This window comes from Lepidochelys olivacea (genome assembly GCF_965140295.1).
Source record: "Lepidochelys olivacea isolate rLepOli2 genome assembly, chromosome: 1".
Classification (NCBI taxonomy): Eukaryota; Metazoa; Chordata; order Testudines; family Cheloniidae; genus Lepidochelys; species Lepidochelys olivacea.
The window spans coordinates 259,727,622-259,754,359 of record NC_140411.1 but is presented as its reverse complement, the minus strand read 5'-3'; the positions used below and the strand labels follow the sequence as shown (position 1 = coordinate 259,754,359).

The 26,738-nt window shown below is 45.9% G+C and overlaps 1 protein-coding gene across 1 annotated transcript in view; it reads left to right on the top strand.

Annotated features, from left to right (window-relative positions):
- The window catches only part of DMC1 (DNA meiotic recombinase 1), an 85,033-nt gene extending 63,106 nt beyond the window's left edge, over window positions 1-21,927 (top strand). The window contains exons 11-15 of the mRNA XM_084627874.1: window positions 10,681-10,754; window positions 10,875-10,989; window positions 11,792-11,852; window positions 15,499-15,615; window positions 21,228-21,927. Of these exons, the coding sequence (XP_084484000.1) occupies window positions 10,681-10,754; window positions 10,875-10,989; window positions 11,792-11,852; window positions 15,499-15,615; window positions 21,228-21,297 (437 nt within the window). The 3' untranslated portion in view covers window positions 21,298-21,927. The remainder of the gene's footprint in view (window positions 1-10,680; window positions 10,755-10,874; window positions 10,990-11,791; window positions 11,853-15,498; window positions 15,616-21,227) is intronic.
- The last annotated feature ends 4,811 nt before the right edge of the window (window positions 21,928-26,738 follow it).

Sequence of the window (26,738 nt, the reverse complement as noted above, 5' to 3'; positions counted from 1 at the left end):
TTTAACAAAGCATAGAGATTCAAGTAATAGTATGTAGAAGTTCTGGAAAAAATGGGTACATATAAAATGAAATCTTAATATGCATTCTAGAACCTAGATTTAATTAACTAGATACTCTGATGTCTTAAGCATAATGCTCACCCAATGTCCTTGCAGCATTTTATAGCCAGGCTTGGCAATGAACTTCCTTTCATGAGACAGACATGCTTGTCAGCTTGTCTCCTAGTTGGCCCATTGTGTTCCATTGCCTCCTAGGATATAAAAGTTCCATCCTTTGTCTTCATTCATATACAGGACACCCCCTGCTGTTTTGGTTCTTCTTGTAGATTTTGTCTCTTGTAGATTTCACACCCTTTCAGTTGGCACCTGGCTTAGTATGCAAATAGACCTCCATTGTGATGCAGACAATACACAGTACACATATGACCAGACAGCAAGATAAGCATCTGTTACTTCCTGCCTCAAAGGAGTACATCTGAGCATGTCACATCTTGGTGACTGGCCTTAACTCTCTAGTACCTTAAGAATAAAAAGAAAAGGAGTACTTGTGGCACCTTAGAGACTAACCAATTTATTAGAGCATAAGCTTTCGTGAGCTACAGCTCACTTCCTCAGATGCATATCGGAAGTGAGCTGTAGCTCACGAAAGCTTATGCTCTAATAAATTGGTTAGTCTCTAAGGTGCCACAAGTACTCCTTTTCTTTTTGCGAATACAGACTAACACGGCTGTTACTCTGAAACCTACCTTAAGAATGTAACTTTCAATATAGATACATAATTTCTTAAATATTATCCGTACATACATTGTGCAGTAATGATGATGACCAGTGATTATGGTGGCTCTTGGTATTGACTTTGCATGCTACCCTTTGGTGTAGTATTATGAATATATCTGACAGAGGGGATACCTGCAAAACCCCATGCACCCCCTGTGCCCTCTGCCAGTTGACACCAAGAGGTTCCTGAGTCACAGAGCCCTCCACTGTTCTGCTGTTGATCAGACATCCCCATATAAAAATTGGCCAGAATTTGCTCATTTACTCCTGGATTTGAGTATATCAGCCATGCTGTGATATTACTCTAGAAGCCTTATAGTATGCCTTGAGCAGCCTCTTGGAGCTATGCAGAGACTCTAGATCTCATCGCCCCCTGCAGAGAAACATTGATGCAGGAAGCTCTTGTGGCTAGTCACCAGAATAAAAATCTTTCTGTAGACATGGATAAGTACATCTCCATGAAGGGCCACAGCTGGGATACCTAACAGTGCAGGATAAAGAACAAACAACTCAGGAGAATGTACATTAAAACCAAGGATGCTAGGAAAAGGTCCAGCAATCGACAGGTGTCATGTCCTTTTTATGAGGAGCTGGACAGGATTTTGATCAATTATACCACTGCAGAAACCAAGAAGTTTGCTGCTCCACCTCCCTCCAGACAAGCACCAAGAGTCATTGGAGGATGAACACGAGGAGGCCAGTGAAGAACTGTCTCCAGAAAACCAGGAGCTTTTTGGGACTGAAGACCCTGAGGATGGCTGGGTAGAAAGCAAGCCTGATCCCTGCCATGCAGGAATGAGCCTATTCCCAGCCAGAAACCCAAAATGGTACTGAAGGGGTAGATCCGATCCAGGGAACAAGAGCATGTAAGTATTTATATCTAAAATGTATTATTATTTTATTTTGTTATGCTATACTGCTGTGCTAGCTTCTGTTCCAGGTGCCCCGTGGCCGCAGTCATTTTTGACAGGTGTTTATCCAGCCCCCTGTCTCCTTCGGCTCAAGCTGCCTCTCCCATTCCCCTCCCCCCACCATCTCTCCCATACACTTCTTCAAAATGGCAGCTGCTGTAGCTGGGCATTCAGCCTCTGTGTCATGCTAATGTCCCGACCATCAACCAATTTGAAGCCCACACCATGGAGGACACAAAACTATTAACCTATTTTTCCTTCCCTGCATCTGTCCTTCATTACAAAATCCCTCCTCCCAATCCTATTCACCAGCTTAACATGGCTGCTGGCAGTATGGTGCAACCTCAGCCTGTACCCAAACTGCCTACTGCAGCAGATGCAAATAATGAAAACATTCAATTGTGTGAAATTCAACCGGAGTACTTATGGCACCTTAGAGACTAACAAATTTATTTGAGCATAAGCTTTCGTGGGCTAAAACCCACTTCACCGGATGCATGCAGTGAAAAATACAATAGGAAGATATATATATACAGAGAACATGAAACAATGGGTGTTATCATACACACAAGAACGAGAGTGATCAGTTAAGGTGAGCTATTACCTGCAGGAGGGGGGTGGGAACCTTTTGTAGTGATAATCAAGATAGGCCATTTCCAGCAGTTGACAAGAACGTCTGAGGAACAGTAGGGGGGAAAAATAAACATGGGGAAATAGTTTTACTCTCTGTAACGACACATCCACTCACTAACACGGCTGCTCTTCTGAAACAGTTTATTGAGAGACTGGTTGCAGAAAAAGAAGTTTGATTAGTATTCTCACTTTACATGAGGTAGATGTGGACATTGCATGGCAAAACTACAGCTTCCACTCAGAATTATCATAGAATATCAGGGTTGGAAGGGACCTCAGGAGGTCATCTAGTCCAACCCCCTGCTCAAAGCAGGACCAATCCCCAGTTTTTGCCCCAGATCCCTAAATGGCCCCCTCAAGGATTGAGCTTACAACCCTGGGTTTAACAGGCCAATACTCAAACCACTGAGCTATCCCTCCCCACAGATGTCCTGTAGCACATATATTTACAGGTAAAAAGCTTTGCCTTAGGGACAGCAAAGTTCTTAGTACCTTTTAACAGGCGTATATTGAGAAAGACTCGCAATAATTAATGCTTCAGACAATCACTGCAGAACTTTATCTGTTTTTCTCTGCACTTTCACCATGTCTGCAGGAGAGAGAAAACAGAATCTAAGGGTATGTCTACAGTATGAAATTATTTTGAAATTATTCTATTCGAATTTTTGGAAGCTATTTTATACATTCGGTCTTCTGTGTCCCCACTAAAGCGCGTGAATTCGGCGGAGTGCGTCCACACTACCAAGGCTACATCGAATGTCGGAGCGGTGCACTGTGGGTAGCTATCCCACAGTCCCCGCCACCCATTGGAATTCTGGGTTAAGCTCCCAGTGCATGATGGGACAAAAACATTCTCGCGGGTGTTTCTGGGTGTGTGTCGTCAGACACTCCTCCCTTCATGAAAGCTATGGCAGACAACCGTTTTGCGCCTTTTTGGCGTGCAGATGCCATACTGTTTTCAGCAGACGGTGCACCGCTGCTCTCCTGCTACTGTGAATCCACCTCTCATTTCCTCTCATCTTCCTATGTAATCACTACTATCTATTCTTTCTCTTCCTCATTGAACACTTCCGCTGCCAACTCTGCTCAGCCATTGTGAACTGAGCAGCACAGCTTCCGCCGCCAGCTCTGCTCTCCCGCTATTGCTGCGCTTCCGAGCTTCTCTGTGTTGTCTGTCCTGGGCTCCCACCTCTGTGAAAGCTACAGAAGACAACCATTTACTGCCTTTTTTCGGCTACCGTGAACCGAGCAGCACAGCTTTCGCCACCAACTCTGCTCTCCTACGTTTCGCGCCCTTTTTCCAGGATTACCTGTGCAGGCATCATAGCCATGGAGCCCGATCAGATCTCCGCTGCAGTTTTGACCATTGGAAATACCTCGCGCATTATGCAGCAGTATGTGCAGTATCTGCAGTATCTGCAAAACCAAACAAGGAAGCGATGACAGCACAATTACGATAGTGATGAGGACATGGACACAGACATTCCTAGAAGCACGGCATGTGGCGATTAGGAGATCATGGTGGTGTTGGGCCAGGTTCATGCCGTGGAACGCCGATTCTGGGCCCGGGAAACAAGCACAGACTGGTGGGACTGCAAAGTGTTGCAAGTATGGGATGATTCCCAGTGGCTAAAAAACTTTCGTATGCGTAGGGCCACTTTCATGGAACTTTGTGACTTGCTATCCCCTACCCTGAAGCGCAAAGACACCAAAATGAGAGCAGCCCTCACAGTTGAGAAGTGAGTGGCCATAGCCCTGTGGAAGCTTGCAACACCAGACAGCTACTGGTGAGTCGGGAATCAGTTTGGAGTGGGCAAATCTACTGTGGGGGCTACTGTGCTGCAAGTAGCCAACACAATCATTGACCAGCTGCTATCAAGGGTAGTGACTTTGGGAAATGTGCAGACCATTGTGGATGGCTTTAATGCGCTGGGGTTCCCTATCTGCGGCGGGGCAATAGACGGAACGTATATCCCTATCTTGGCCTCAGAACACTGGGGCGGCCAGTACATAAACCGCAAGGAGTACTTTTCCATGGTGCTGCAAGCACTGGTGAATCACAAGGGACGTTTCACCGACATCAACGTGGGATGGCCGGGAAAGGTGCATAATGCTTGCATCTTCAGGAATTCTGGTCTGTTTGAACAGCTGCAGGAAGGAACTTACTTCCCAGACCAGAAAATTACTATTGGAGATGTTGAAATGCCTATAGTTATCCTCGGGGACCCAGCCTACCCCTTAATGCCATTGCTCATGAAGCTGTACACAGGCACCCTGGACAGTAGTAAGGAGCAGTTCAACTTTAGGCTGAGCAAGTGCAAAATGGTGGTAGAATGTGCTTTTGGATATTTGAAAGTGCACTGGCGCAGTTTACTGACTTGGTTAGTTCTTAGCACAACCAATATTCCAATTGTAATTGGTGCTTGTTGTGTGCTCCACAATATCTGTGAGAGTAAGGGGGAGACATTTATGGCGGAGTGGGATGTTGAGACAACTCGCCTGGTGGTCAGTTTCGCACAGCCAGGGCGATTAGAAGAGCGCAGCAGGGCGCACTGCATATCAGAGAAGCTTTGAAAACCAGTTTCATGACTGGCATGCATACGATGTGACAGTTGTGTTTGTTTCTCTTAAAGTTACCCACCCACGATATAAATGAAAGGAAATAAAGTCACAATTGTTTAAAAACCGTTCTTTATTATTTGTTGAACAAAACATTGAGAGAAATCAGAAGCTAGACGGGGGAGGGGGGGTATTGGGTTATGGGGGTGGAGGAGGAGGAGGAGGGAAGGACAAGTCCAGAAACCAAATCAAAATTTAGGATATGCCAGCTTTCTGCTGCTTGTGCAGTCCTCTGGGGTTGACTGTATGGGTCCCCATAGCCTCCTCCCCCCACCGTGTTCTTGGGCATCTGGGTGAGGAGGCTATGGAACTTGGGGAGGAGGGAGGGCGGTTATACAGGGGCTGCAGCGGCAGTCTGTGCTCTTGCTGCCTTTCCCGCATTAGATCCACCATACAGCGAAGCATTTCCAGTTTGCTTCCATAGCATCCTGCCTGCTCTCATCACGCACGTCCCTCCTCTCTTCATATTCATGTAACGCTTTACGCAACTCCACAATTGTTTGCCTCCATGCATTCAGCTGGGCCCTATCAGTGCGGGAGTGCATGTCGTCCCGAGTTCATTTTTTCTGCTTTCTAATCTGGACCAGCCTCTGGGATGGAGTAGATAGGGGCCGTGTTGAAACATTTGCACCTGCTATGGGAGGAGAAAAAGGGAGGGTAGTATTTTAAAAGATACATTTTAGAGAACAAAGGGGACACTCTTTCGCAGTGAAACAGGCAATTCATAGTACACAGTACATGTTCTTTCTGTACAAGGTCTCATTTTGTCTCTTATACTGAAGTGCCTGCCACTTTCATGTGAGAAAGCCATCACATGCGGCCGGGCAACAGAATTCAGCTTGCAGGCAGCCATGGTAAGCCCTAGGGGCATGTGGGTTTCTGCTTCTTCCGCATTCATTTCAATACTTTCAAACTGCTGGGCCCCCTTTCCCATAGCAAGCAATGTCTGGTGGGATGATCACTTCACACAACACCCTCCCCACACACACACACACCCACTGCGTGGCTCCGATAAGGATCTAAGCAGGGATGAGCCCTTTAAACTAAACGTGAACAGCCCAGCATGGCTGGGTTTCCCCCCACCCCCCACCGCGTGCTCCGATCAAGCTCTCACTCACCAGAAATGCCTTCTCCAGGGTCATGGTCCGGGAGCATGCCTTGGGAGTGGGGGGAGGCTATTGGCTCCAGTGTTAAGAGTAGTTCCTGGCTAGGGGGGAAAACAGATTCCCCACTTGCCGCCTGCGCACGGTCCTCCTCCTCCTCTCTTTCGTCCTCCAAAAACTCATCCTCCTTGCTCTGTGCTACTCCTCCCTTGCAGGTGTCCACGGACAGTGGTGGGGTAGTGGTGGCATCACCTCCCATAATTGCATGCAGCTCACGGTAGAAGTGGCATGTATGGGGCTGTGACCCAGAGCGCCTGTTTGCCTCCCTGGCTTTTTGGTACACTTGTCTGAGCTCCTTGATTTTTGTACTACACTGCTCTGTGTCCCTGGAGTAGCCGCTTTCCGTCATGGCCCTGGAGACTTTAGCGTACGTATTTGTGTTTCTTTTTTTGGACTGTAGTTCTGCCATAACAGATTCATGTCCCCAACATGCAATGAGATCCAGTACTTCCCGTTCGGACCTTGCTGGAGCTCGTCTGCAAATCCGGGACTGCGTGGTCTCTTGTGATGGTGGACTCTGCATGGTCGCCTGTGATGGTGGACTGTGCTGATGGTCATCTCTGCTGATGGTGACCAAACAGGAAATTCAGACGTTCCTGGGGCTTTTACTGCCTACCTGGCTAGTGCATTGGAGTTCAGAGTGTTGTCCAGAGCGGTCACAAGGGAGCATTCTGGGATAGCTCCCGGATGCCAATATCGTCAAATTGCGTCCACAGTACCTGTAACCCGGAACTGCAATCTCGATTTTAGCACTACTCCACTTGCCGAGGTGGAGTACAGAAATCGGATTAAAGAGCCCTTTAAATCGAAAAAACTCGTTTGGTCGTGTGGACGGAGTAACTTGGCTAATTCCAAAACAACCGCGTACTGTAGACCAGGCCTAAGACTAAGAAGTGTCTCAGTTTTAGTCCAGACGTGAGGGATAGCTGCACAGTCATTTTCCCCAGTATAGCTTGCAACGCCCTACCACTCCTGAAACACTGCTGGGGGGGACCTCCTGGGTGAATAACTTCACGGTGTATCTGACTGTTCTGCCCTTTTCCTTTTTGAATAAGGCCATTCTCTGCCTCCTAATCACCCACCTCAGTGTCAAATCATAAAGAATCAGGACAGCCTAAAGGGGATGTAGAGAAGATTACTATCCCAGTCTCCCCCAGATTTCCTCTGCTAACCTCTCAACACCAGATGGCTCAAGAACAGGAAGATGCAGAATTGAGGCGTATGCTCACCTGTGACTTGAATCCCCCCCTGCCCTTGTGTTCTGCCCTCCACTGCACTGTGTAACTTTGAATTTTGGTTTCATTGTTGTTTTAATTAAAGGTTTATTTCTGGTTGCTATGTAATAGATTGAATATTTAACTATTTTTATTATTATACATAGAGTTGTCAATGCATTTTAATCAGAAAATCCCTAAATTTTAAATAATAGGGTTTTCCAAAATATTGAGTCACAGACACAAGGTAAAATAAGGATTGTCACAGTGGTCCACTTTCATTGCCCATAAACAAGACTTGCATTCCCCACAATTCATCCCACTCAAGCCTGTCCACAGGTTAACAGCTGGATGTACAGCTGTACATTTTCAGGCCTCATACTCAAAGTAGGAACAGTAGGCATCCCTGACAGTATTGCCCTGGCTTTTTCCATTTTCTATTGGATTACTTGTTGGCTGTTCAAACTGCTGAGCAAGTCCCTGCACCTCAGCCTCCCACTCATCATTGAGGCTTTCTCCCTTACTCTCACAGATATTGTGCAAATACAACATGGAGCGATCACCTTTCTGCAGCTTCCAACCTACTCCACAAACAATACCACTGTCCTTTCGAACGGGCAAATGCACGCTCCACTGCCATTCTGCAACTACTGAGGCATAGGCGCTGTCTTTATGAGTTACTTGACCCCCATTCCGCCCCAGGGCCCATTCTGTCCCTTCCTCCAAACCCCCACCCCACCCTGCTCTTCCTTCCCCTGCTCCACCCCTTCCCTTGAGCGCCCTCACTCCTCATGCACACCGCTAAACAGCTGATCTGCAATGGGCGGGAGGTACTGAGGGGTAGGGGGAGCAGCTGATTGGCGGTGCTGCCAGTGGGTGCTGAGCACCCGCTCTTTTTTTCTGTGGGTGCTCCAGCCCCGGAGCACACATGGAGTCAGAGCCTATGTACTGATGTGGTAAACAGTTTTCTCCTTCTGTCCGTGTGGCCTGTGAATGACTTCATTAACCAGGGAACCAGAGGATAAACCAGGTCTCCCAGGATAATTGGAGTAGTCTCCACACCATTCATGTCCATAGTGATCCTGGGGGAAAACAGTCCTTTATTCATGAAGGTAAATAGAGCTGAATTCCAAACGATACTATCATTGTGGACCCTTCCAGACTCTGCATTTTATGTTGGTAAACCTGCCTCCATGGTCAACCAGCCCTTGGAACACCATGGAGGAATATCTCTTTTTGTTTATAAATTCTGAGCCCTGCAGTGGTGGGGATACACAAATAATAGGCACATGGGTCTCATCAGTTGCCCCAATACAGTGTGGGAACCCCATATATGCAAAGTCATCAATAATCTCCTGAGCATTATCAAGCTTTATAACCTGGTGGAACAGTACCTTATTCAGGGCATCACATACCTGCATGACAATGGCCCCAACAGTAGATCTCCTTACACCAAATTGATTGGCTATGGATGGTAACATTTGGGAGTGACCAGCTTCAAGGTGTCAGTGGCAACTTGCTTCTCCATGAATATGAGATGCTGCATGTTGATAAGCTGCTGTTGCAGCTCCAGGGCTAGTTCAGCACATATTTCAAAAAAGGTTGCCTTTCCCATCCTGAAATTCTCTTGCCACGGCAGGTCATCCCAGGTCTGCCAAACAATCCTTTTCCACCAATTGACGCTGGTTTTCCGAGCCCAGAAACAATGCTGCATGTTGTGAAGCTGCTCCAGGAACAGCTCCTTTAGTGGCAGTTCCTTGGTGTCTTCCTCTTCTTCCTTGTCCTGTGTAAGGAATTATTTTAAAATTTGAACCTGCCTGGCTTCCCCTATGCCTCCTCCAGTGAACAGTGAGAAAAATCCCAGAATGCATGCTGCTCAACAAAGTACCCTCTGAGAATGTCATGTGCTTAGTATGCAGCAAGCTGCTGCCATGTGTATGCAATGATGAGAATTGAAAGAGAGTCCAGCCATCCTGTGTGTGCATGCTATTAGTGTGGCTTGCATACTGTGTGTTAAATAATGTGCACCAAATCAATCTGGTTTAAATCCTCTGTGTAGACAAGCCCTAAGCGAACTCCATATCTTATAATATTTGTGTACCACCATGATATCTGAATTTGCTTTCTTTGAAGCACTATGGAAACTGGTATATTTGTTGGAGACTAATTGTGAGTGCTTGAATGTAAGTGGGCAGTATAAACAACATTGAGAAAGTCTGTCATTTTGTGAATGGAACCTTATAGGCATGATCCCATGCACTATGTGGCAAGGCCTCTATATCCTGCAGCATTGCGGTGCAACAGACTCGAAATTCTGTGGCAGCTTCAGTTACATTTTTTAAATGGAAGTTTTTATTGAGTTAAATATGAATAATGCAGTTAGTATAATATTCCTTGTGTTATTTCACTTTGTCCCTCCATTTGCCCCGTTCTGCAAAGTCATGTCCTGATGCATAGTAGAAATTGTCTTGGGGAAGTTGAAGGTTTTGGTAACTGGATAGGGAGTGTTTGGAATCTGCGGAGGCATGAGAGGCAGTTGTAGATTTTGGTGGGGGCGGGGGAGTAAATGCATTAGTTGGAATTGCGACTAAAACTATTAGTAGTGAAATACTAAACAATGTTGACATTTAAATTGTCATCTTAGGTTTCATAGTTAATTTCATATGAATGAGGCAATTCACCCCTCCCAACTGCGCTGATTTACATTTTTAAATTGTTTTGTAATTTTTTTAACCATAAACACTAAGAACTTAATGTTTCAAGAATGAAAACTAATATGATGCACAGTTCCATGCATGTGGTGGGCTCTGTAGAAAATTCTGCAGCCGTGGAATACATAGGGCATAGTTTATGAACACTCAGTTTACTGTCCTTTGCCTGCACCTTAAGAGTTAGGCCAGGTCTACACTAGGAGCGCTTTGACAGTATAGCTATGCTAGTATAGTATCATGGCAAGATGTTCCTAGTGTGGACACAGCTTTTACTGGCAATATTGAATTTTTGGTGGGATAGCTTATTCCAGACCACCTGAGCGAAATAAGCTATACTGCCAAAGTAACACCCTTGGCTGACACAGCAAAAGTTTGTATGTAGTCCTGGCCCTAGTGCAGACATCACTTACACTGACAAAACGTGTTTTTGCCAGTATAGTTTATACTGGTTCCATGAATGAAATAATGCTGGTATAACTGTGTCCACACTAGGGTTTTTGCCAGCATAGAAATGTTGCCAGAAAAACCCCATACCCCTAACTGATATTACTACATCTGCAAAAGTTTCTAGTGTAAACCTGGCCTTAGTGTTACCTCACGCCTCAGCTCCTTCTGGGTCTTAATTTCATTGTCCAACTGTACTTCCCACCAGGTGAACATCAGATGGAGTTGCTTGACTACGTAGCAGCCAAGTTCCATGAGGAAGCTGGCATCTTCAAGCTATTGGTATGAGCCTTTAGGTCATTTTACTCTTCTGCATCAGCTTAATGCTTTCAGGATAATTTCTTCTTTTCCTCCTTCCTTTTCTTTCACTACATTTATTTATTTTGTATCTTTACCATGCAGATCATTGACTCCATAATGGCACTCTTCCGTGTAGATTTCAGTGGCCGTGGAGAGCTGGCTGAACGGCAACAGAAACTTGCTCAGATGCTTTCAAGGCTTCAGAAAATCTCAGAAGGTAGGGGGGACCTTGCAGGAAAAGTGAAAAATGTATTGGAACTACTGTGAAAAGGCAGTTGGTAGCCCAGCATTACCACATGGTAGCCCCAATGAATTTAATGGTAGACATTGCCCAATTAATCTTTCCTTGCCTTACACAACCACTTACTAACAAAAATGTGATACTTAGTTAGAAATCATGTGACTTCAATTTGACCAATTGGCCTCCAGGATTCTTCAACATTCTGAGGCATCTCAGAATTATTCTTATTTGTATTTCAGGAGCACGTATAAGCCCCAGTTGAGAGAATTGGGACATTGTTCAAACATAGTAAGAGATAGTTCCTGTCTTGAAGAATTTACAGTCTAAATAGACAAGAAAGACAAATGGTGGAAGGAAAAACAGAAGCAGAAGGGGTAAAGTGACTTACCCATTGTCACAGTCTATTAGCAATATTGGAATGTTGTGATGGTTTATTACTGGCTGAGTAGGAAGTTACATTTTCCCCCATTTTTTGAATGTTTCACTACAACTGGTGAAGGATGGGTTTTCCAAAGGAGCTCAGTGCTGGCCTAACTGCTCCCACTTTGAGTTCAAATGGAAGAAGAATTAAGCTAGCTCTGATCGCTTTTAAAAATTCTATCCCTAATTAGTCCAAGCCATCAGAAAGATAGGCAGGAGTGTTCTGTTGTTTGTGATATGGGTGCTGGACCTGACAATCGGAAAGTGTCTCCCTTGTGGCACTCATGAGACAATATGCATGAATTGTAGTGTGATCTATTCCCCTTCCTTTAGGTCTTTATATTGTTCTTTATTGCAGAATATAATGTGGCTGTGTTTGTGACCAATCAGATGACTGCTGATCCAGGAGCAACTATGACGTAAGCCACGTGTTCTTCTCTTTTTCTTTTAAATTTCTCCTCTTGCACTAAACCAGCGGTGGCCAACGTGTGGCTCCGGAGCCCCATGCGGCTCTTCAGCAGTTAATATGCGGCTCCTTGTAGAGGCACCGACTCCGGGGCTGGAGCTACAGGCGCCAACTTTCCAATGTGCTGGGGGGTGCTCCCTGCTCAACCCCTGGCTCTGCCACAGGCCCTTCCCGCCCCCTCCCCTGAGCCTGCCATGCCCTTGCTCCTCTCCCTCCCTCTCCCCCCAGAGCCTCCTGCATGCCACGAAACAGCTGATCAGGAGATGTGTGGAGGGAGGGAAGGAGGGGGAGGTGCTGATTGGCGGAGCTGCCGGTGGGTGGGAGGCGCTGGGAGCTGGGGTAGGGGGGAACTGATGCGGGGCTGCTAATGTATTACAGTGGCTCTTCGGCAATATACATTGATAAATTCTGGCTCCTTCTCAGGCTCAGGTTTGCCACCTCTGCATTAAACACTTAATAGATGTGGGAAATGGATTTTTGTTGGGAAGGGCAAGCTCAGGTGTGAAGATGCACCCTACATCTTTAAACAGGTTTAATACTGGGCTGTGATTTGTTGAGGCCATGTCTACACTAGCAAGATTACAAGTGCACAGCTGTATCAGTGCAGCTGCACTGCTATAAAATTGCTTGTGTAGCTGCTCTATGCCAATGGGAGAGAGCTCTCCTGTCGACATAATAAAACCACCTCAATGAGCACTGGTAGGTATGTCGGCAGGAGAAGATCTTTCGCCGACATAGCGCTGTGCACACTCCCAGTTACACCAGTGAAACTTATGATGCTCAGGGGTATATTTTTCACTCCTCTGAGCAACATAACATTTTACCAACGTAAGTGGTAGTGTAAACATGACCTGAGAGGTACTGGCTGCATCAATCACAAGACACTTTAAGATTGGGTGTGAATGAACTCTTCAAATAACAACTGTTAGGTGAGTTATCAGAAACTCCCCACCTAAGACAAAAGGTGGCTGTGGAACGTGCCCAGAAGTGCAGACTGAGTGAGCATAGGGGTTTTACTGAGTATCACTTAGTGTATGTGTGGTGGGGGTGGGGGTGGGGGGCTTGAAACAAGGTAGGTGAGGTAATATCTTTTATTGGACCAACTTCTGTTGGTGAGAGAGACAAACTTTCGAGCTTACACAAGAGCTCTTTGTCAGGTCAGGGAAATGTACTCGGAGTATCACAACTAAATACAAGGACAAATACCATAAATCCAGTGCCTCTATTCAATTCATGACTTTTAGTGTCTAGTAAAGTTATGAATTTAAGCTCCCAGGCTCATCTTTTGAAGGTGTTGTGCAGGTTTCCTTTGAGGATGAGGACTGATAGTTCAGACATAGAGTGATCACTTTGTCAAAAGTGTTCACCCACAGGCGATAGGCTATTTTTGTCTTTTATCATTTTTCTGTGGGAGTTCATTCAGGAGTGTAGTGATTGTCTGGTTTCACACATGTAGTTGTTATTGGGACATTTAGTGCACTGGATGAGATACACCATAAATTGTGATAAGCATGTGTAGGACCCATGTATCTTGAACGGTATGTTTGTGGGGTGTGTTGATCACTATAGCAGTGGATATATGTCTGCAGGTTTTGCATCTGTTGTTCTGGCAGGGTCTGGTGCTGCTTTGAGTTGGTGTGTCCTGGTCTGTGGGGAGTTTGCTTCTGATGATGAGCTTGGAGAGGTTGGAGGTGTTGTTTGAAGGCCAGACGAGGGGATCCAATAAAGATTTATTTCAGGATAGGGTCCCCATCGAGTATGGTTGTTGTAGTTTGATGATACTCTGTATGGTTTCCAGTGTGGGATGGTAGGTGACAACTAGGAGTGTGCGGTCGGAGGAGATTTTATTTCTGTATTGAAGCAGCTTTTCTTGGGGTATTTGGGTGGCCAGTTCCATGATTTGATCTACTTCTCTGGTGCAGTGTTCTTGTTTTGGTGAAGGTGGTTTTGAGTGTGTTAATGTGTATATCCCAGACTTTCTTCTCAGAGCATATTCTGTGGTATCTGAGTGCCTGGCTCTAGATAACAGATTTCTTGGTATGTTTGGGGTGGTTACAGGATCTATGAAGATAAGTGTGGTGATCCATGGCTTTCTTGTATCTAGCTGTCTGTAGGGTTCCATTGTTGAAGCTGATCGTGGTGTCCAGCAAGTTGATGCTAGTAGGGGAGTGTTCCAGAGAGAGCTTAATGGACAGGTGGTGGTTGTTGAAGTTGTTGTGGAAGTCTGTGAGTGAGTTTAAATTGTGTGTCCAGAGGATGAAAATATCATTGCTGTATCTCAGGTATATCATTAGTTTCGTGGTGCATTTGTCCAGAAATTCTTCTTAAACGTGGCCTATGAAGAGGTTGGTGTATTGGGGAGCCATCCTAGTAACCATGGCTGTGCCATGGTTTGGACAAAGTATTTGTTGTTGAGTGTAAAATTATTATGGGTGAGGATGTAATGGAAGAGTTTGGTGATGTATTTGGAGTGGATATCTGAGGGTTGTCCATTGTCTTGTAAATATTTGAGTCAGACAGCTTTGTGAGGGAAGGCAGAACATTCAGAAACTGAGAACAGAGAAAAACTGAGAGAGAGGCAGAGGCAAAAAGCAAGAAATTGAAGCCGTAGCCTGTAAGTACTATATACGAACCTGGAAAAATGCTAGAGAGAGAGCTTTTAGGTTTGGTGTTGGCTAAGGAGGCTTGTGGCTGTAAGCTAAGAAAGTGCTCCATTTGTTCTTGGTTTGTCCAGCATTTGGAGAAGCAGGATTTTGTATGTTACTTGTAAATAAAGAAGATTGCATCAAAGAGAATACCAGATGCCACTAATTTCTACTTCCAACTGAGACAACCCCAGGGCCTGAAGTTTGACTAGCCACTCAGGTCAAAAAGGAGCAACAGATCATTCACAAATTACACTCATGGGTTTCTCTGAGTCTTTAAATTCTTTTCCTTTCATTGTCCATGCCCTGTCTGTCATGATGACCCCTTTCACCATGAGTTGAACTTAGAAAACATATCACAAGAAATGTTGAAAATTTTGAGCAGAATTGTTGTGGAACCAGTTTAGTGCAAAGATTAAGGGTGAGATTTCTCAAAACATTCAGTGTTGGCCTAACTTTGCACCTGTTGAAGTCCATGTGAGCAGAGTTAGGCCAACACTGAGCACTTTTGAAAACCACACCTAAGAGCATACATGTAGTAAAAACTTAGACCTGGTCTACACTAGGAAATTAGGTTGGTATAACTACATTGCCCCAGGGTTGTGAAAAATTCACATCCCTGAGCGATGCAGTTAAATTGATGTAACCTTGGTGTAAACAGTGCTAGATCTATGGGAGAATTCTCCTGTCTCATGGAGGTGGAGTACCTATGCCAACGGGAGGTACTTCTTCTGTTGGCATAGGAAGTGTCTTCACTGAAGCACTACAGTGGAGCAACTGCAGCGGTGTTGCTGCGCCACTGCATTGTTTTAAGTATAGACAGGCCCTTTGCTAAATCCTCTTGTTACACATCCATTCATCTGATATCATCATGTCTTGTCTGATGACTTATTATGATTGTTAGCCTATGGAATTCACCAAGAGAAACTTAATAATTATTTTTTGTTAATTTAGTTTTCAGGCAGACCCTAAGAAGCCCATTGGCGGCCACATCCTTGCTCATGCTTCAACCACAAGGATTAGTTTGCGGAAGGGAAGGGGGGAGTTGCGTATTGCCAAGATATATGACAGGTAAACACCTCTCTTTTGTGGGACAGGAGTTATGTTGGGTGGATGGTTAATAGCTGACATAGCTCATACTACTGGAACATGATAGCATCGTAGCTGGTTGCTGAGTTCCAAATGAATCCTGCTTCTGAATGACATCTTGAGAAAACAATGCACAAGAAAATTAACTAGGAGACCTAGATTGAAATTCTTTACTTGTGACCTAAGTCACAAGTAAAAGAAATTAGAGAGGTCTCATCATAATTGCCAGTAGAGATTTGTCTCTATTAGGAAACTACTAAACAATTTGGTATAACTGGCAATCTCTGCCCAGAGGATGTCCAGGACTGGAACAATAGAGAGTTCTGTGGATCAGGATTTAAATCAGGTCACCCATGAAGGGGGCAGGTCAGGACTGAGGCCATGTGTACACTACGTATTTTGCTCGACACACGTTATGTCGGTGAACAGTCACCAAAGTTTGTATATTGGTTAGGCGTGTACATACTTGGCTGCTTGTGTTGGCCTGCACATACTCATCAGGAGTGCATGTGTCAAAGTAAAGTGCAGTGCACCACCAGTAGATATCGCAGTGTGTCTTGTGCCATCATCTGGGGCAATGCCTTTTGGGATATTTTTGCAGTGTTTTGTGGATAGTAATGATTCACGCAGGGATCTCTGGGACCTAAGGATCAAGTTCCCAGCATGCAACTTTCTGCATCCCATAATGCCATTCATAGCCCATAATTTCCATGCTGTTTTTTAGAAATCCTACACACCCCCATGGCACTTTTCAGTCTCTGTTATCTTTGACAGAAGCACAGCGCCTGCAGAGCTCTGCACTATTCTCATGAACATTGCAAATACAGGACAGCACAATTCTCCTGTATTTGCAGAACCTCCAGAAATACCGCAACAACTGGGGACATGAGGATTTCCTTTAGGACAGTTTGCTTAGGGATGTAGCCAAAGACAATTGAAGGTTGTTGGTGGGTGTAAATGGAGAAGCTGCAGATCATGGAATGCTGCTTCTGGTCCTGAGAAATGAGCACTGACTGGCTCCCATTGTAGTGCACGTTCGGAACAGTAAGCAGTGACTGCAGAGCTTTTGGATGCAGAAGGCCACATTCCTGGATCTATGTGCCAAGCTTGCCCCACCCTCCAGCACAGGGACACCAGAATGAGAATTACACTAACAGTGGAGAAGCAAGTGGTGATCACACTGTGGAAGCTTGCAACACCAGCTTGCTAGCAGTCAATGGGAAATCATTTTGGAGTTGGAAAATCCACTGCGGGCTATTATCATGCAAGTGTGTAGGGCCATTAATCGCCTCCTACAGTGTAAGACTGAGACTCTTTGCAATCTGCAGGACACAGTGGATGGATTTGCAGCAGTGGAGTTCCTGAATTGCGGTGGGGTGATAGATGGCATGCATATTCCTGTTTTGGCCCAATCCCACCTTGCCACAGAGCACATCGATAGAAGTGCTACTTTTCTCTGGTTATACAGGCGCTGGTGGATCACTGGGGATACGTCACCAATATCAGTGTTGGCTAGTCAGGGAATCAGGTTTCAGGGTAGCAGCCGTGTTAGTCTGTATTCGCAAAAAGGAGTACTAGTGGCACCTTAGAGACACGGAATGTGCATGATGCTTGCACCTTTAAGAACACAGGACTGTTCAGAAAGCTGCAAGCAGGGACATTCTTTCTCATTTGGCTGGTTACCATTGTAAATATTGAAATGCCAGTAGTTTCCAGATTCTGGAGGACCCAGCCTACCCCTTGCTCCTCTGGCTCATGAAGCCAAACACTAGTCAACTTGATAACACCAAGGAAAGATTCAGCTACCAGCTCAGTAGGTGCAGAATGACAATTGAATGTGCTTTTGGTAGACTGGAGGGATGCTAGTTGTGTTTACATGCTAGATTGGATCTCAGTGAGAAAATATCCCAATGTTTATAACTGCCTGTTGGGTCCTCTTAATATCAGTGAGGCAAATGCAAAAGGAGCAAAAGGAAAAGCTGCTTCCTGGGTGGAGGTGGAACGACTGTACACTGACTTTGACCAGCCAGGCACAAGGGCTATTACAAGACTGCTGCATGGAGCTATACAATTGAAGGAGGCTTTGAAAGAGCACTTTAATGGTCAGCCACAGTAGTCTTCTGTGCTGGAGTGTTTGAGCCTGGAGCTTTGAGTGCTGCTAAGAATTGTGTAATGCTTGCTACTGCACATTTATAAATATGACTGGGTGTTTTTCTGAAGCTATGAATTCTGTGGTGCTTAATGTGCATTTACAAGTACTGTTTGCTTTGACTGCTGCTATGAATTCTGCAATATTTGTTGTAAACTAATAAAGTTCCAAAAATAGAACTTACTGAGTGGGAAAAAACAGTGCAGAAAATCAATGTGCAAATAAAACCATAGGCAATGTTATACACATTTTTAACATAACTTAATGGGGTGAAAATTTAAAATTAGAAAGGAGGTAAATATTTATGTCCATTTGAATAAACAAATGTTGTCTGTTGTGGCTACATGTACACCAGTTGTGGTTCTCACAGGTCAATGTATGTGAAGCTGCGGTTTTCCTTGCAGACCCCCAGCGTGAACTGGTAGGCTAATGTCGTGCCCCATGATGCCATGTCATATGTTTGAGGGTGCAGGGAGTAGTGACCATGGAATTCTCCAAGCCTGCAAAGGGTGGAGAGTCCAGGATTTTTGAACCTGTATGTCAACTAGGGTCGGCAGTGTTTGGCTTTGCTGCCTGAGAAGACCCATTATGTACTGGTGCATTTCCTGCTCCTTGTCCTATGGGGAATCTTGGGCCTTTCCCCCGTCCTCTCCATAGTGTTGGCAATACTGGCCTTCCAAGCCGCTTGCAACACTGGCTTGCAGGATTCTGCATAAGTGTCTTCCCTAGTTCTCTTCCTCCTCCTCCTCATCGAGGTCAGGCATTCGCCAGGCATGGAGGGGGTACCCCCCTCAAGGCTGTCACACCAGAAGCTGTGATAAAAACAGGCAAATGTACCATTGGATTTACAGTCACAAGGGACAGGGAAAGATACATTTTCCCAACTCCCTTCCCTTATTCTGATAAATATGTTTAATAAGAAATGCTTAAGAAACACTTCAGCTTTGGAGTGCCTGGGCAAAACACTGCTTTCCAGCCCCACCTGTGGTAAGTAAGGTCCACCAATGACAAAAGAGGGAAGGATTTTCTGTTGTGTGAAGCTATAAAATTTCAGTCCCTATTCGTTGGGTATGAATATAGGATAATTGCACTGAACACTGGCACTGTTTTTCACAGGCTGTAGTGATTTCTCACTTCTGAGGGTCACAAGCGCATAGAGAACACAGCTGCTACTGCTGTCCCAAAGCCACCCAGGCCCATATGCTGCTAGCCTGTTTATTGCAATGGTGCCAGCCAAACTCATCACAGACTGGCATGGGAAAGCAGCCTACTGTGGAGGAAGAAATAAGGCAGCCAAGTCCTGGCCTCCCTAGCCCCAGCAGCACTGAAGAGGAGCAGCCTGCCTGGGCTGGGGCCAAGGGGGAAAGAGCAAGTAGGAGGGGGCTTTGGGGAGGAGCATGTGCGTGGCCACAGAAGGCTGTTTGGGGAGGCATAGCCTTCCCCAGCCTCTTGGATGTGTCGCCCATGTTGCACAGCCTATTCTCCTCACAGGCCCAGGAGATCCAGTGCCAGCTGTCTGTTCCAGGCAGAAGTACATCTAGTGCATGGAGCTGGTGTGGTTGGTTGGGTGGTTGCATGCAAGGGAGAGCTGCTAGGTTTGCTGTCCAAGCTGGGCAATCAGAAAATGGCATTTTAAAAAAATACTCAGGGAGCTTTAAAAGGGGGAGTGGCTTCCAGTTTCTGTGACCCCCTGGCAGTGGTGCTGGAACCAAGGGGGCCATGCCCACCCCCAATTTTTACCAGTGGGAGGGCCACACCTGCTCACCTTTTAACATGAGTGTAGTAACCTCAGGCAGGCACAGCAGGGGCTGCGCTTTGCAGCGGGGGAGCTTAAAAGGTGATCGGCTCCCCTGCCGCGAAGCACAGCCCCTGCCAGTGGCACCGGCTTCTTCCCAGTAGGGGGGCTGAGTTGGGCTTTAGCCCCCCCTCACCATGGAGCCCTGCTCCTCCTCTTCCTCCTGAGGCCCTGCTCCCTGGCCAGGCCGGAAGCTGGAACCCGGCTGTGCTAAGAGTCACCCAAGGAGCCCAGGCCACTGTGGGCAGCCTCAGATCCTCCACCTGCCCCGGACAGCGCGTCGTGGGGTCGGGGACATGGGCTGGGGGCTGCTCTCAGGCACCCTGGATCCCTGCCCAGGGCAGGTGGAGGGTCTGGAGCTCCCACAGCATCCTGGGCTCCCTGGGCAGCGGGTCCCATACGCTGGCGAAGGCTGTGCCTCCCCAAACAGCCAGGTGAGGCCCTGCTCCCTGCCTGCAGCAGCGCCACAGCTCCAGTCCTGCTCCATCCCCCACAGTGCTCCAGCTGGGGCTGGGGAGGCTGCAGCCACCCGCCACCCCCTCCCATGCTCTGGGGCTGGGGCCGTGCACCACTGCCGCTCTGGAAGCTGGGGTCGCACGCCCTCCCAAGCTCCGGAGCTGAGGAGGCTGTGGTTGCATGCCTGCCGGCGCTCCAGGGCTGGGGGGCTAGCCCGGGGCGAGATTGGGCCAGGGGGTGGGGGCGTCCTCTGGGCTCCGGTGGGGGTGGAATGGGCGGGGCCTCAGGTGGAAGGGGCAAGACTGGGGCTAGCCTCCCCCAGCTGGCGGTTCATGCGCCGCCCATGCTGGGCAGGTATCACTGCCTGGATCTGGCCTGGTCGGGATCTCAGGGGAAGAGGAGGAGGAGGGGCGGGGCCATAGTGCCAGTGGCTCCCCCCCCCCCACTTCTGTACAGGTTCTGGAGTTTCTGCCCCCTGTGCAGTGGAACTTACAGTTGTGACCAGAGCGGTCACTGTTGCAGGGAATGGGGGATTGCGGGGACAGCTGCTGGAGACTGTTAGGGTTGACAAAAGTCATGCAGTGTCTATATTTGCACTGTGTTGACCTCAGTAGGTCAACCACGGCTCTGTGCCATTTGGGGAGGTGATTTTACTGCATTGCCATAACAAGGAGCTTATGTCAGCCGGAGATAAATTTTAGTGTAATGCAAGCACTAATAGGTTGATGCAAGGTGACTTAAGTTGACCTAACTTTGTAGTGTAGACCAGGCCTTAGTTGTATTGGGCAGAGATGTGTGGAGATTCAAGGTGGTGATGTGGCAAACCTAGGATATGGAGGGAAAGCTTCCATAGCCAAAACTGTTTGGTTCTGCCACATCACTTAAAAAAAAAATTGGAAACCACTCTAAACAGAAAATCTAAACAAAAATATATGCACTTTTGTGTGCAATTCGCTCCAGTCTGTATTTTTGAAACGTTTAAAATAAAATTAAGTGGTGTACAGACTTGGTGTTTACCCTCTGCACAGGGATGGATTTCACACTTTTTGGTCATAAATCCTGATGGACAATTTCTATAATTTACAACTAAGAACATGAGCTTTGAGGTATTTTACCTGATAAAATCTTGGATACTGCATCATGACTACATTTTACACAGAGAACAGCCATTTTCTTGCTTCTTTCTTTTCCCAGCCCTGAGATGCCTGAAAATGAAGCTACATTTGCAATAACTGCTGGAGGGATTGGGGATGCCAAAGAGTAGATGGAAAACTGGTGCAAATCTCCGTTTGAAAACAATCCGTGCACCTCAGATGAAGCCATGATATCCAAGGTCTGACTCCTTGGTTACTTAGTGTTTTTCATACACAATTTGGAAAGTTTAGAATTAGAGGGATGCTGGGAAGAGCTTTTTAGGTATCATATTTCAATAATCTTAACAGTTCCTGGTTCACTTTAGTGCTATTTTAAAATGATCTTTCAAGCAGCCAAAAGTTGAAAAAGCCCAGAAATGTGACTTATTCAAGGAATACCTTCCTTATTGTTCAGGAGAAGCAAAGCTGTTTTGTCACATCGGCTTAATGTGCACTTTTTATAGTTTCTCGGGAAAGGAATGTCTGTGGAATAGAATATAATGGCATGGAATGGAACAGCATTGAAACATAGTTTTTACAAAATAATGAGTAACTAGTACACAGAGGGAAAGTGCAGTGAAAGAGAGATAAGAATAGGTGAACTTACTAATGTTTCATTGACAGTAGAGGAATGATAGTTGCTTGAAAAGATTTTTAGAAATCTTGATTAGATTATTTATTTGTTTTTAAAGTGCCTGTATTTCTGTTTTGGAATATTTAAAGCTCTTGTCTATTTTTCATATCTATGAAAAATGCTAAATTAAAATGTCTCTCTTCTTTATACTTGTGTGCAATACAGCCAACACATAGTTTGAGTGAGACCCTGGTTCTACCCTGTGAGTAGACTTGCTGATTTTGTTGTGAGAACTTGCATGGGTAAACTAAATGGGATATAGCCCAACATTATTATTTTAAAAAAATATTTAAAATATTAAGAAACACTATGTTTAACACTTTGGGGGGGATTCTTCAATTTTTCATCTTACTTCAGCTGCTATCTATGAGGGTCCCAGGCTGCAGAGATCCTCTCTGCAACTGAGGAGAGCCAGATGGGATGGGGCTAACTGGTGACTGACAACGCTATTAAGATTGGTCAATGAGACAAAAGCAACACAGCTTCTCCACTTGCTCTAAGCCGGTGGTTTCCAAACTTTTTCAGAGTAAAGAACATGTTAATAAGCAAGATTATTTTGTGGACCACCTCCTTTCCATTCACAATCACATAATATCCCTGTGGCCATAACAGCAATTGCTCTCTTAGAAAATATTAGGATGTTATATATTTTTTTACCACCTTTCAATACAATACAAGGAAGAGACTCAGCACCAGGTGATGAGTTAGTGATAACAAATCTCATGAAACACAAGATAGAAGACTCCATGAAGCCTATGGGACACCACCTTGAGCACAAAGCTGCGGAGAGTCCACTCTAGACACTCTCTCTCTTAAGATGTCAACCAAAACAGGAAAAAATTTGAGAGCCACTAGACTACAGGGTTTGGTCCTGTGTTTGGATCAAAGGTTGGCAAAATATAAGCTCTTGATATCCACATGAAACTCTAGATGATCAGCCTAATTAAATGTATCTGTTAAAGTATAAACTTAAATGCAAAGCAGGCAATTCATTTATAGTGCATAAACAAGCAATGAAAGAAGCTTCAATACACGAGAAAATAATATTTTCTCACAGTCTCATGGATGGCCTACAAAGAACACACATCATCAACACATTCTTCTAAGAGGAAATTGACAAAATATGCTATGACCTTCCCCCTCCCCTTGGCTTACATTCTCTTCATCTCTCCCATCCTACTATTCTCTTCTGCTTCTTCCCTGTAAGGGATGCAGAAGTTTCTTGTCCACTTTCCTCCTTTAACTAGTCCACTTGCCCTAGTGACTGGATGCAGTCACATCTTCTGATCTCCCTCCTGCCTATACACATCCCCTCCCTTACTCTTAACTTCTTTCTCTCCTCTGGCTTTTTCTTCTCACAATACTAACATACTTTAGTCTCTTCCATCTTAAACAAACCCACCCTTGACCCAATTTACCTCTCCATCTACTGCCCCATTTCCCTTCTGTGACCCAGTGTGCCTAGGCTAGACCTCACTGAAAATGCCAAGATCAGGGCAGGCTGCAAAAAGGAGAGCAGATTCTCCCAAAATGGGTGGTTAACACTGAAGTTAGACTCACCAACCAGTCAAAAATTGTGCTCCTGATCCCCCATACTGGTTATCAAGAAGCTGAAAAAAGAAATCACACAATCCTCTTTATTACATTCCAGTTCTCTGGCTCCCAACTAGCACATAGGTCCAGTAAGGTCAGGAGTTATTTAAAAACTCTGCCCACTATATAAAATGTTCTTCTGAACCCCACAGAGTTCACATTGCCAGGTCAGTATTAGTTTGGGTCTTACCCAAAATACTCCGCTGCCAGCCAATCCTTTAGTATCTAAAACTAAAGGTTTATTAGAAAAGAAAAGGCAAGAACAAGAACAAGAAGAGAATTGGTAAATAGTAAAGCAATCAGACACATATATAAGTCTCCAGATCCATATATCTGTTTCTTAGCAGTACTGGTGAGTTTGTTGACTTGAAAGTCCCTCTGGAACACATCCAAAGCTTGCATAGGTCATTCAGTCCTTTGTTCAGAGCTTCAGTTTGTAGAGAAGTTACTCCAGAGGTAAGAAGCAGGATTGAAGACAAAATGGAGAATGATGCAGCTTCCTTTTCATATCTTTTGCCATGTGGCTTGTACATCCTTTGTCCCAAACACAAACTTCACAGCACATGGTATGAAAAAGCCTTAGAGTTCTCTGTTCAGAGGCATGCCCCTACAAGTCTTGTTGATTCATAAGGTGTAGCCTCTGGCTTCCTTCAATGGGTTCACTGTCACTGATTGCCCTTGATGGGCCATTGAACAGGCTAGGCAGTGCTGATGCATTTCTGTCTGGCAGTGTCACCCAGATACACAGCACAAGTTTGAAATACAAATATACCACACATATTTATAACTTACAATACAAAGATGATACAAACATAAAAAAGATTATCATACTTTGCAAATCATAACATTTTCGCTGATACCTTACATGGTATATCTGGTAAGATTATAATATGGATATCAATAATATCATAAAGTGTCTCTCATATTCCATACAGTGTCACACCTCCTTCCTTTCATCTCCAAGCTCACTGAGTGTGCTTTTTACAGTTGGTGTCTGCAGTTCTTCAAGTAGATGCAGACATATTCCAGTTAGGTGTGTGTGCCCAATGCACTGGACCCAGAGACTTTTGCCTAGCAGTACCTGTAAAGGTGTGGTACCTGCATCTAGTGACTGTGGCCCCTCCCTTGGCTAGATCAGGTGGCGTGGCCCTGACTCTCCTCTGTTCCTTCTTACCACCTGTAGCTGGAGTTTGAGCTCCAAAGCAGGCGGTGTGTGTGGGGATTGCTGTTAGGAATCACTCCCACACATGAAGGACAGTGTTTGAACTGCACTGAAGGCATCATGGGGGTGGGAACGACTACTAGAACTAACTAACACTAAACCCTTAACGCTAATACTGATTGCAAGGTTGTGAGGTTACATAGATCATCCTCAAGCTCAAAGCAGATTGGGCCAAGCTTATCCTCATAGTCCTGGTGTGGCCGAAACAGTGCTGGTTCTCCGACCTTCTTGTGCTGTCGATTCAGCCTCCCATACCATTTCCTCCCCATCTCAACCTGCTTACTCAGAACCACGGCCGCATTTGCCATGCTGCACTCCCTGCACCTCATGGCATGGCTGCTGCACGGTTTAATGAAGAAGAGCATTGTTCAGCGGCTGTCCAACAAGTCCTACTCAACAGTAGAAAGTCCTCTACCAGGATGGTCTACTTAGCGAAGTGTAAAAGGTTTCTGGTGTGGTCCTTGGCTCGCAGGAACCAACCAACGTGGACTTCCATTCAGGACATCTTCAGATATCTGGATGTGCACTCAGTTCACTGAGGGTGCATTGGACTGCAGTATCATCCCCCTATTTAGGGGGAAAAAATCGGTTTTTGCCAATGCTATGGTGACAAGATTTCTAAAAGGGCTTCTCTGTTTATACCCTCTGATCTGAGAACCAGTCCCTTTGTGGGATCTAAACATAGTTTTGGTGGCCCTAATGGGCCCTCCATTCGAGCCCCATACGTCCTGTAGTGTCCACTGCCCCTCTTGTGTCAGAAACCCGCATTCTTGGTAGCTATTATGTCTGCAAGGAGGGTGTTTGAATTGCAGGCTCTGATGGCAGGGCCTCCTTGCACACAGTCCTTCAAAGACAAAGTAACTTTATAACAAAGTTTTTATCCAGATTGGTCTGTCAATTTCATCTGAACCAAGTGGTGTATTTACCTGTGTTTTTCCCTAAGCCACATTCATCCCCTGAGAAACAGCACCTCCAAACTTCGGATGTCAGGCACTATCTAGCCTTGTATCTGGATAGGATTGAACTGTTTCATGTTTTGCCTCGTCTGTTCATGTCTTATGCGGACCGCATGAAGACACAAGCGGTCTTTGCACATACCATCTCTAGATGGATAATATCCTGTATCAAGACTGCATATGAGATAGCTTCAGCTATGCCTCCTCAGCGGATATGATTGCATTCGAAAGAGTGCACGCAATGTCAATAGCAGTCCTCAGTGACATTCCCATATTGGACATTGGCTGGGTGGCCATGTGGTCCATACATACATTTACAGACCATTATGCTATTACTGTATCTTCCAGAGCGGATTCAGGCCTCGAAAAGGTGGTTCTGCAATCCCTATTTCAGTAGACTTTGAGCCCCCTTTCTGAATGGGGTAGCTTGTAAGTCACCAAAGTGGAATACACATTGGCATCAACTTGAAGAAGAAGAAATGGTCACTTACAGTAACTGTGGTTCTTTGAGATGTAATGACATGTATTCCACCCCCCACTCTCCATCCCCTCTGCAACAGAGTCTCCTCTAATGGGCTTTTGGTGCAAAGGAACTGTGGGGGGTCAGGGTGGTGGGGCACCGCCTCACACAGCCACGAGGCATGAGCGCTGCCCTTCTATGTGTACTGCTAGCTAGAAGTCTCCAGCATGCTGTGCATGCACACACCTAAGTGGAATACACTTCTGCACCACATTTTGAAGGACCACAATTACAGTAAGTAACCATTTCTTCCTCTCCTCAACTTCTATTCTAGACTGGCTTTAACCCAGGGGTCTCAATCTCAATTTACCTTAGGGCCAGTGCAAGTCCTCAGATCCTCCCAGGGGGCCAATAATGTCACTCATGCCGCCCAGAACCTGCCCCCCAAAACTCCGCCCCCCACCTGCCTAAGGCTCTGGGAGGGAGTTTCGGTGTGGGAGGAGGTCTGGGGTAGGGGATTGGGGCGCAGGCTCTGGGAGGGAGTTTGGGTGCAGAAGGGGTGACAGGTTGGGCTCTGGGAGGGAGTTTGGGTTGGGGAGGGGGTCTGGGATGCAGGCTCTGGAATGGAGTTTGGGTGCTGGGTGCAGGCTCTGGGCTGGGGCAGGGGTGCAGTAGGAGGTGGTGGGGTTGCAGGCTTTGGGAGGGCG